Source organism: Scylla paramamosain, chromosome 15 (genome assembly GCF_035594125.1).
Source record: "Scylla paramamosain isolate STU-SP2022 chromosome 15, ASM3559412v1, whole genome shotgun sequence".
Lineage (NCBI taxonomy): Eukaryota > Metazoa > Arthropoda > Malacostraca > Decapoda > Portunidae > Scylla > Scylla paramamosain.
The window spans coordinates 15,936,012-15,948,511 of record NC_087165.1 but is presented as its reverse complement, the minus strand read 5'-3'; the positions used below and the strand labels follow the sequence as shown (position 1 = coordinate 15,948,511).

General features: G+C 41.5%; 1 protein-coding gene and 1 long non-coding RNA gene across 2 annotated transcripts in view; one reads left to right on the top strand and one right to left on the bottom strand.

Annotated features, from left to right (window-relative positions):
• The window catches only part of LOC135107753 (WAG22 antigen-like), a 27,946-nt gene extending 20,491 nt beyond the window's left edge, over nt 1-7,455 (top strand). The window contains exons 5-8 of the mRNA XM_064018090.1: nt 1,681-1,747; nt 5,127-5,509; nt 6,013-6,118; nt 6,455-7,455. Coding sequence (XP_063874160.1) covers nt 1,681-1,747; nt 5,127-5,509; nt 6,013-6,118; nt 6,455-6,861 — 963 coding nt within the window. The 3' untranslated portion in view covers nt 6,862-7,455. The remainder of the gene's footprint in view (nt 1-1,680; nt 1,748-5,126; nt 5,510-6,012; nt 6,119-6,454) is intronic.
• Nucleotides 1-12,500, bottom strand: part of LOC135107532 (uncharacterized) — a 104,877-nt gene that overhangs the window by 49,905 nt on the left and 42,472 nt on the right. The window lies entirely within an intron of this gene.

The following is a 12,500-nucleotide window of genomic DNA, read 5'->3' as shown; positions in this document are numbered from 1 at the left end:
GGCAGACACCGCTCCGCCAAACTAATGGTTCTTGGATCCGCGCGTCCCGGGAATCCATCCATGACAAACCTCCCACCAAGTAATGGAACACTGAAGGGGAAAATGCACGTTTTTCTTGCTATGAAAATACAGACGACCTACATTAGCAGAAAAATAACCTTGATTTTTTTGTAAACATTTTTGTCTCTCATCTGAGTTACTGCTGATGTGACTTTTAACTGGACGAGCTGACGGGACGAACAGCTTTACACATGTATTGGGTTTTCGGCGTCCGGTGAGCATTAGCTGCTGCCTTTAGATGACTGTATTGATTGCCTTGGTGCGTGTCCTTCTCATCAACTGACCTTGGAAAAGTTGGATGAGATTGTGGTTGATGTGTGTGTGTGTCGATAATTTAGAATTCCTTGAAGACGATATTAGTGCTTTGAGTTTCTCAGTATCGTCTTTTCAAATGAATAACTGATTAGAAAATAATAATCGACATGCTTGTCATCCAGCCCATCATTACCATTATGATAGATGTCATCTAGCTTATTCTTCTGCATCCGAGAGGAGAATAATGAGTTTGTCAACACGTGGAATCATTGCGTAAAATGTCGATAGTCACGCACGAACGACTGGTGACGGTGGCAGGAACTTGGGGATCGGTCTGTAATAACCACTACCAAGTTACAGCAACTAAATGCTTCGGCTGTGATAACCAAATAATTATAATGGCTAGCCACACCAACACCACCAACACCACAAGTGCACCACCAGACTGCTGGTGGTGCTCTTCAGTTCGCTGTACCTATCTATATGCATTTTTGCCCTTCTTGTTATGGAAATGAGTCTCACGTACTTCAGAATTTGGCAGTTATGCTTCACAAAGCTTGTGCGCTCCGGTCACTAAAATAGCCAGATTTGTGAGGGAATATTTTCATGGTGGAAATTAAACATTTACTGGTACATTATTCATCATCGTGTATTAAGATTTCGAGCGGCATACGAAGTTTCACACGAAGAATTAACGTATTCTCTACACCATAAAAATAAGGGTTATCATTGGAAACTCCCAATAATAAAAATTTATTTATACTTATTCACATGTCTGTTCGAATTTCATCTATATTCTTGATACTGCATTTGAATTTGACATTACATGGGAAGTTTCTATATGTATAATGCATAGGAAGTTTTTATATGTATAATGTATAAGTCTCGTCTCAACTTTTCTATATAAATATATAGAATAATTGCAAACAACAAGTAACAAAGCAAAGGACAGCAAAAGGAATAAAAATAATATAAGCATCAACACCACAACAAAAAGGCCGTAAAACAGTGAACAACAATGAATTTTCAGCTAACTCAAATGGATGAGCCCAGCGTTTCATAATGCAGTGCAGCACAACATCACAGCAATTCATTTATAACAGCGGCTCGAGTTCCTGGCTAGCGCAAGATTTCACGTCATCACATTATTTCAGATGCAAATAATATGCAAGGAAAGAAAACTATATACGTGTACTTGAAAACAAAATCCGACGGAACATTTTTTCCATTAAAGAACGAAGAATAAAAAAAAAAAAAAAAAGATATTCCGTGACCTTGTTCATTATAATTTTTAGGGAAAAACAACGCTGTAATGGAAAACCTTCTAACTAAAAAATTAATTGACTTTTATTTTTCCCCTCAAAGGTTAAACTGAGCGGCGAGGCCCTGGTGCCGCCACCGTCCCCCCAGGAGGCGCCCAGGCGGACCCCAGGTGAGTATTACCAAGTGGGGGAATAGGATAAGAGGCAGAAGGGAAGACAGGAATGAAATACTGGCGAGGAAGGCAAAGGAAGGAAGGAAGAAAGGAAGGAAGGAAGGAAGGAAGGAAGGAAGGAAGGAGAGAGAGAGAGAGAGAGAGAGAGAGAGAGAGAGAGAGAGAGAGAGAGAGAGAGAGAGAGAGAGAGAGAGAGAGAAACAGCACAAGAAGAATGGTGATGAAAAAGGGAGAGAGAAACATTGGAGAAAGGAGAAGCGGCCAAGAGAGAAAGAGAGAGGGATTAGTGAAAGGGAAGAAATGAGAGTAGGAAGAGGAATGCGGAAAGGAAGGGAAGGGTAATGTGGGAAGTGAGAGAGACAAAGGAAACAGAAGAAAGAGAAGGGATTGAGCATGTGGAATAAAGGGAGGAAGGGAAAGGGAGAAGGAACAGGGAAAGATGAAACAGAAGTGTGAAGGGATAAGAGGAAGAATGATTACAAAGACAGAGAGAGAGAGAGAGAGAGAGAGAGAGAGAGAGAGAGAGAGAGAGAGAGAGAGAGAGAGAGAGAGAGAGAGAGAGAGAGAGAGAGAATGTATGCACCTTACTTTGTACCCTCCAATGAAGGTCACCGAAATTAAAGCCAGCACACACACACACACACACACACACACACACACACACACACAGACACAAGGGGCAGACAGACCAACGCAATCCCTTCTGATCCTACACACGCCTCCCCCTTCCCTCCCCTTCCTTGCCCTTCCCTGCCTGCTTGCTCCTTCCTTCACCAGCCAGGCAGCTCCCGGGCGACAATCCGAGGTATTGCCCAAATAGGATTGTCCCTTGATCCCCCTCTCCCTCGGGCTAATCAGACTTAACCGTCACATATAATTCATCCCACGGCATACGACTAATACTGTTTCTCTTATTACTCTTGCGCAGAATTATATTCACGCTAATGTTGTAACTCCTGCCGCCACCACTGTGCTCTCGTGACTCCTGCTGCAATAACTCGTGATGTTGTTGCAACTCCTAAGGCTACTGTCACTGTTCCTGCTGGAAGTTACTGCTACTGCTACTACTATTGCTATTACTGCTTCTACTACTACAACTACCATTACTACTACTACTACTACTACTACTACTACTACTACTACTACTACTGCTACTGCTGCTGCTGCTGCTGCTGCTGCTGCTGCTGCTGCTGCTCCTGCTGATACTTCTACTGCTGTTGCTACTATTACTACTATTTCTACTACTGCCTTATCATTAGTCTAAGGAAGGCTGGTAGAAAAGCTAAAAAAAAAGCCAGTTCAATTGCTGCTCCGGAAAAGAGAAGTTAAAGAAACTTTCTAAAAGGTCGGTCAGTTTACTACTAAAGCTACTACTACTACTACTACTGCTACTGCTACTACTACTACTACTACTACTACTACTACTACTACCACCACCACCACCACCACCACCACCACACACACACACACACATACAGATATTCTTTCAGCCTCCCATGCATGCTCTACCAGTAAGGGTTCACGAAGCTTTCAATGAGATTAGTTTTCTGGCCGACCACCCAATCAAGAGGTGCCGCGGCCGAACCCTTGACGCAGCGCCCGATGTGATTGGCGGACTGCAACACGGCGCCTGTTTTGTGTTGATTCCATTGCTGCGTGAGAACTGGAGGACTGGATTGTGATGTGCAGGTGATACATGGCAGCAGATACAAATATATTCATAAATGCAAAAACATATCGTAACTCAAAAGGGAAATGCAATGAATATGCACTTGTTCTGATGGAGGAATTAACCTGCTTGCATGACATACGAAGCAGATTAAATAAATATGCATGAATGGAAAACATAGCGTTGCTCTGAATTAAAATACAGTGAATAAGTACTTGTTCTAATGGAGGAGTTAACTTGCATATATGACTTTCCCCGGAAATAGAATGGACTTGAAAATTTCCTGAACAAATAATAAAAATAGTTGTGCAGTTAAAAGACGTATATAAAACAAATGACTTGAACATTTGAATAAGTTAAAAACGTGAACAGTTGGATAAAACGGTGAAAACAGAAGTGAAGTGTGTCAAACAAGCCATACCATTAAGCCGCATAAGACTAATATTTGCACTGGCACATTGCATAGATTACAACTCGTTTTCCCTTCCGATACAATAGGCTTGACAAATTTTCGAGGATAGAAGGGATGAACACGAGTGAAGTGCTTCCAAACAGACTGATAAACCACCAACCTGTGCTGCGAATCATGGGACCATATTCAGAAACAGTTTAGCCTGCATCTCCACTACTTTCAAAAGGCTGTAGTTAAAGTCACACGAGTTTTTTAGGATGTTTTTACGGTTCTAGTGACAGATTGAGAAAATTTCTACATTATCAACAGGAAAAATACTCTTGAGAACCCAACTTTCATCTTTGTGGCCTTTGAAAGTAGTCTTGGTGAGAGAGCAAAGCGTTTCTGAATACTGGCCATGGCGTCACGGGGACTCCCACTTTACATGATGGAGTTCTTAAGACGTCTGATTCTGATTTAAAAGTTCACACACGAAGCTGCAATCCTTCAATGGGTGGGTCACAACTTTTGAGCAACTCCTTCCTCTTACTTCCAATCTCCTTTCCCTTACTTCCAATTCCTTTCCTCTTACCTCTAATCTTTTTTACTTTACCTTTATTTTTTTCCTCTTACCTCCAATTATCTCCCTCTTAACTTCAACTTGCATCCTCTTAATTTCAGTCTCTTTCCCCTTATCTCCTATATCTTTCATCTTAACTCCAATTTTCCTCTTCTAAATTTCAAACTGCTTCCCTTTTCCCTTGCTTCCTCTAAACTTCAAACTGCTTCCCCTTTCCTCAAATTTCTTTTCTCTTACCTTCAGTCTGAACTCTTTCCTCTAACCTCCAATTTCCTTCCTCTCAATTTGAAACTGCTTCCTCTTACCCCCAGTATTCTTCCTCTTATCTAAAAATATTCGTCTTACCTCCAAACTCCTTCCTCTTAACTCATCCTCCTTCCTCTTTCCCCCAGTTTGCTTCCTCTAATCTCCACCCTCTTTCCTGCGAACTCCAACTTCCTTCCTCTTTCCCCCAACGTCCTTCCCCTCACCTCCAATCTCTTTTTCTCTAAACTGCAAATTATTTCAGTCCTCTTTACTCCAGATTATTTTTTCTTAACTCCAACGTAATTCCTCTTAACTAACTACAAGTTCCATTCTCTTAATTCCTACCTCATTCTATAAAACCAGTACATTTTACATAGAAATACATAAAACAACAGAGAAAAAAATGACAAGATTCTTTCAGTGCGTTCAGTTTCATGTTCCTGTTCCATTTTTTTCTTTTTCTTTTTTTCACATATCTTTTTTCTCCCAGGGTCGAGGAGAAAGCAACTGAGAGGCGAGGGGGTGATGGACGAGGGAAGTTGTGCGGGGAGCGTGTGTGGTAGCGGCAGCAGAGAGACGGTGCTGGACGGCGGCGGGGAGGAGGGGGAGATAGTGTGTGGCACGACGGTAGCTGCGGAGGTGGAAGTGACAGAGGGAACCACGACAACAGGAGGAGGAATAGGTGGAGAAGGCGAGAGCGAGACTAGACTTGGAGCAGCAGCAACAGTAGGGGGAGCAGGGGGTGCAGCAGCAGCAGGAACAGCAGCAGGGGGAATAATGATTGGTGGGATGGGACTGTTCGACAATAGTGGATCTTGCAACGGCGGGCTCCTCCCCTCAGTCTCCACCGCTTCGCCAATGGACATCATGACGGTGAGGAAGATGTCAGAACTCTCACTCTTTTGTCTTATTAACTCTGACTTTACCTCAAGTTTAATGAAATGGTCTGGTGCAGGTTACTGTAGGTGTATGATACTTTTGAAAATTAGCACTGACAGTGAGATATATTCTTTATTTGTAAAATTGCCCAGTAATAAGAAGCAGCAACAAGTGTCGCATTGTCATTAGCAGTCAGAGTTATCTACAAATGATCCCTTTCTTCACTGGATTTTTATATTTTTCATAGAAGAGGGGCACTGGCCAAGGGCAACAAAAAATAAAAAAACAAAAACAAAGGCCCACTAGAGTGCTAGCCCTAAAGACATAATTAACAATGATTGTCTTCATCCACACGAGACTCCGAGTCTGAAGATTGAGAATTGCATGCCACAGTCAAGGTGTGAATTGCATGCCACAGTCAAGGTGTGAATTTCAATATTGACACAAACACCAGCTCTGCCTTCGACTAAAGACGCCTCCTCATACCGCCCGTACAGGGGTCGCTGCAGGAGGGAGTTGGGATGGAGAGTGCGCCCCTGCCATTGTTGGGAGTGACTCGCTTAGGGAGAGGCGTCCCCAGGCAGCAACAGGTCCTCTACCAGGGTAAGGACACTTGTTTTTCTTTTGTTCTTAAATCTTTTACATGAAGAAGAAATACAGAGACTGACAGTCTTGAAACGCCTTAATGATTTTTTTCTTCTTAATTGAAACAACACTATTGTCAAGTTTTTTTTTTTTAATTGAACGTTTTAAAAGTTCATAATCTAGATTTTCCTACTCAAATTTATTCTGTAAGCGCTTCATTCCACTGAAAAAGAAACTAACGGAATAGAAGCTACAATCAATTTTATATTAAATAAATTTTAACACAAATACATGAACACACATTAGAGTGTTAAGCACACCAGACCTTCAGCATTCTGGTCATCTGCTCAACAGAGGTTCCCGTGCTGGGCGTGGGCGGCCTGGTGGGTGGAGGCCTTGACCCGGTCACCAGCACGAGTGTAGGCGCCATGAACCTTGGAGTCGGAGGGATGCCCAGGATGGTGGGCGTCAACATGGGAGGCATGATGGGTGCTGGCGTGGGAAATCCGTGCATGGGCGTAGGTCCCTTGGGAGGTGTGGGCGGCATGGGCGCAGCAGGGGGCCTCGGTGCAGTGGGCAGGCTGGAGGCGGGCGGTGGCGGTGGCTACGTATTAGTGAGGACTCCCGGCATCCCCGCCTCCTCCTCCTCCCCCACTCCCCCCACGCTTCGCTTCCCCACCTACTCTCCTGCCGGGTTTGTGCGACAAAACCTGGAGGACACAAGCTTGACGCACCCCAACGAAAGCATGAGCTCCTTGTGAGGGTGTGTGACATCACTTGCGCCGCCGCCGCCACCACCTCACACCTCCACCTTCACCACCACACTCGCCACCATCACCAACTCCGCCAACACCATGACCAAATGCCATTCCTATTCAACTTGAGAGCCGAGTGTACCTTTTATACTTCAACAACTGGAAAGTGTCTTTCGAGGCGAAGTTCGTGACGTGAGACTCCCCCGAGCTGAGGGTCTCCGTGGAGGCAGTGACTGAACCTTTCTGCTCCTCCTGGACGTAAACATTGGACCCCTGAGTGCTTCCTATGAACTCCCGAACTAATCGAAGTGGTGGAAGTGCTGAGTTGGGCTTGCGTCCCTTTCGGACCACACACCAAGCAAATAAAAGTGGCTTATCTCGAGTGGCTGAGGGCCAGTGAACGTGAGTTGGATTTTTCAAGTGAAGTGAAAAATTGGTTACAGAAAGCTCTTCCTTCAGTGACGGGCGAGTCTCGAGTCTTTACGTTTTCTTTTGTATCCATATAGAGCAAAACAAATCTGATTTAATACAATCACACACACACACACACACACACACACACACACACACACACACACACACACACACACACACAATTAACATTTTAAGATTTAAACAAAATAACATGTCAAGTCACACTTATTTTACTTAATGAAACACAACATATGAAACACACACACACACACACACACACACACACACACACACACAAACAGACAAGCTAACAAATGAAAGCTAACAAACAAGCAAGCAAACAAATTAAAGCAAGCAAGCAAACAAATGAACAAACAAATGAGCAAAGAAAAACAGAAAAAAAGTCCCATGAAAACACTGAGGCACTCGCAACAAATCCTCAAGTCTGACGTTCAAGCGCAGATACACGTAATTTTTTTCCATGTGACTACCTGACCTGACCTGACCTGACCTGGCCTTGCTTTCCCCACATGATCCACAACCTGAAGTAGAAATGTGATTTGAATTTTCTTGACCTGAGTCTTCTAATTACTCTCTTCAACCACACACACAGACACACCCACTCGCCACCCACACACATAGATACACACACACACACACACACACACACACACACACACACACACACACACACACACACACACACACACACACAGGGACAGACACACGAGCTCTGATAATAGAGTTTCTAATGTTTCTATAGAATATTTGTATTACGTGTCATCATATGAAAATGATAATAAAGTATCACTTCTAACTAGGTGTTGTTTTTACTGTTCCTTCCCATTTTTTTTTCTTTTGTCTTCTTTTGCGTTCCCGATGTCAACCCTTAAAAGTTACAGCAGCAAGTACCCAATACAGTCGGTTCTTGTTTCCCTGGCTTTGAATCATGTCTCGGGAACTCTGTAAAATGTGGAACCAACTGGGGAACTCCGGATTTTTTACTCTCCCTTGAATTAATCTTCCTCGCTGCTGTAGAAGTCACGCACACAGACTCCTAGTGGATGTTTCTCATACAAGGTTGTGTGTAATTTACGACACTTCAGGGAGGACCAGTTGGTGAAGAGGAGTGGGGGTAAGAGGATGAGTGAATGGAGGACTGTGATGCCACTACTTGTTAAGGAAAATGTTACTGATCACTGCTGTGTTGTGGATGATATTGCAACTGGTACTACTGCTATAACTACTACTGCTGCTACTACTACTACTACTACTACTACTACTACTACAACCACAACTACCACCAACTACTACTACTACATCACAATCACTGCTGTTGAAGTGTTGTTGCTGCGGCTTCTGTTCTTGTTGTTATTGCTGTTGTTGCTGTTACTGTTGCTGTTGCTACTGTGGTGCAACAAAAACAACAATAACAACTACTGCTACCACTACTACCTTCCTACCACTAACAATACTACTACTACTACTACTACTACTACTACTACTACTACTACACTACTACACTACTACTACTACTACTACTACTACTACTACTACTACTACTACTACTAATAATAATAATAATAATAATAATAACAATAACAATGCTGTTACTAGAACTACTAAAGCTTCAGCTGCAACTACTACTACACTCTATACTTATATATACACTCAAAATATTTATTTCTGGTCAGCATATCCCATTACTTTCACCGTCCAGGATCCTCTAAAGGTAATATCTTTAGTTCATCGTCACTGTGTCTCTTCGTCCCATCGTACATCCCTAAATAGAAATAAAAATAATATCCTGAACATGAAATCTTTTTTCCATTTCGTAAGTAAAACTATTTCCCATGAACAAGTTGTTGTCATAAAACTCGAGAAAGTACTGCTAACTCATTGTTGTTATTGCATACTAGTATTCCTCATGATATAACTGTATCAGATTATATTTACGGTTATTTCGGTAACAGTTATGTAAATTACTTTAAGCTGTTAATGAACATGGAAATACGTGGGCAGACCTTTAAACTATATAATGGTGTTAACATATGTAATAATTATAAATGCCGTTTCAAATGTAGTGAAATCCACCCAAGTTGAAATCACCGTCAAAAATAATGCTTTCAAGGGGAGTCGAATTTCAATATATTTTAGTTTACTTGACTAGATTTGTATTCATGCTCCTATTCACGCCTCACTTGTCAGTCTATTTCAAATTGAATTAAATTATGAGAAGCGAATCCTCCGACGTAATGTGTGAACGATGAGAGACGCAGTGAAGCGAGTAAAACATAGGACAGCTTGAAAGAGACGATTTTTCTTATAAACGCACTACGACATTGCAATGTGACAACTGTTTTTTTTTCAGCAGCAGCACCAAAATCAACAGCTACCGATCACACAAACACACACACACACACACACACACACACACACACACACACAGACACACACACACACAAATATACCTGTTTACAGTAAATACTCGCTTGAATGTGTTTTTATTTGTGTGTGCATGTGCATGTGTGTGTTTGTGTGTGTGTGTGTAAATTCAGTATATACGTACGCATGTCTGAACGAGCCTGTGTTTACTATGATTAATGCAAATTGCAATTATAAATATAAATATGATGGCATAACGTTCGAGGCCGTGTATGGGATGGTGAACAAACACACACACACACACACACACACCCACACACACACACACACGCATACAGAGAGAGAGAGAGAGAGAGAGAGAGAGAGAGAGAGAGAGAGAGAGAGAGAGAGAGAGAGAGAGAGAGAGAGAGAGAGAGAGAGAGAGAGAGAGTGTGTGTGTTTGTGGTGTGTGCGTGTGTGTGTCAGCCAGCGATCCAAAAGTGTACCCGGCATTGCTAAGCCTGCCCCAGCCATGTCACGCGCGACACCAGTTCGAAAAAGAATTCAGAATTTCGCCGCCACGTTGATGTGCGTGGCTATGGCTGTATATATTTGCTTTAGGGGGATGGAACAGAGGGGGATACTGCAAAACCTCCTACCTAAATGTTTGCAAAAATGTCGCATGTCAATGTTTTCTTTGGGGAGGATACGATAGATAATTTAAGCGACGCACGGGAACAGCGGCGTGGAACATTTGGCTACTGCATGGTGGAGAGCAGCGGCGGGGGTTTGTGGCTGGGGGAGGTTCAAGGGGAAGCTACTATACAGGGGCTTAATCTCTCCCTTCAGGTAAAGTACATTATATACTTCTTGGCTGATCATTTGTGGTGCTTTGGCATGTACTAAGTCAATATATCCTTCTCTTTAACTACATAAATGTCTCTCTTCATAGTTTTACATGAAAGTAACAGCATTCTTGTTTATTTCATTTATGTTATTATTTTTCTACGTGATAAGGAGATTGCTAAGAGCGCAGTATGTGAAAAGATAATCTCGCTACTAAGAGTTAATCCTAGAGGACTTTTATTCTTGGTGCTTCTTTTTTTTTCTTTCCTTGGTGCAAGTTTCTCCAAACAATAACGGATTACAAATTACAAAGGATTACAAAGGATAACAAGCAGCAACATTCTGCCTTTCAGTCCTTCCTAAGACACTGGATTACACAACGCATCACTAAGTAAACCAGTCGAGCAGATGTACAGAAATGATAGAAAATATAAGAAAGCAGAAATTCATAATCAGACTTGATGCTTTACTTATATGGCCTATCGAGTCAACTTTTATTTATGATGTCAAGAGTTTCCAGTACGGTGGAATATTATAAAGAAATTAATCAGTCATAAATAAAAAAATAATAATCCGGGTGATGAGGCGAGTGAATTGATTTATAGCCTGCAATAGAATTGCAACGGAATCTCTTTAAGCACTGCAAAATAATTACATCTACACAGTAATGCAAAGGTTGAATTAGCACAATTATATTCACATGTGCTATCTTGATTTCACGGTTGTATGTATATTTGCTCTGGCATTTTCATCTCAATATCTCGCTACTTAAAAAGAGAATACTGCGAACTACTTTGAAATTTTCTACTCAACGATAACACACACACACGCACACACACACACACACACACACACACACACACACACACACACACACACACACACACACACACACACACACACACAAAGTAAATACGATATACAAATTAAATATAATTAATTAAAACAAGAGAAAATAAAAGAATAAACCCTTAAAATAACATGAAATACAGAACTGGACAAGCGAATGAATAGGTAAGCAAATCAACAAACAGAACATGCAATATCAAAAACTTTCATCTGTAAAAAATAATGAAGGCGTCATGGAACACTTCAGCGGAATCACCACCATCGGACAACATCGTATTTTTGGAGACAGCGTAGAAATGAGTAAAGCCTTTCACAAAATGCATCAGAAAACTTTCATGCACATTAGGGACAGCCACCTGCAGTGAGGAAGGACCGCCGGGATGAAGGTAGTCACCGCCAGCACAAGCGTAGCTGTGAAATTATTCTGAAATCTTAGTAATGCAACTAAAATACAGACAACAATGTTCGGTAGAAAGTTAAATTTAACGTTAACAAATTTCGCTTGTGCTTACTTTTGTGAAGTTTTAATATACGTTTTATTAGTTTAATATCACTGACGAGGCCATTCAGCTATCGTAACGTCTTGTATAGATGTTTTTCGTATTTTGTTATGTTCACTTACATTTTTCCCTGCTCAAAATACAAACATTCAGCAATTTTTGAAATTCATGAAACTCTGAACCTGCACACCAGCTTATGAAATACCGCATTAATACATTTATTTCATACACAGACGCTGGCCTGAAACATTTGCCTTATCCCCCACACGCGGCCAGGCTGCAGTATCATAATTTAATCCTGGTTTCTCCTGCCAGGAAGCTACACACGGATACTGCTTTCCCATGCTGAGATTCTACACTATCATTATTTATTTAAATGAAGTCTGTTTGATATATCAAATGATTAAGTGTATGCAGCGATTCCTGTCATGTGAAATAGAGCTATTTTTATAATGCATCGCTATTAAATACTAAATATTACTGATCTTAATATATAATGTAGCTATCAATACGATTTATAGCTCACTGGGAATTACAAAAGATGACAAGTAATTTCATCCTGCTTATTCCTATGTATGTAAACGAGTACATCAAAAAGAATGTGAGAATACATAGAAAAGAAAAATAGGTGTTGAGGAAATGGTCAATACATTTTTCCTTAGCAGTAGTAAA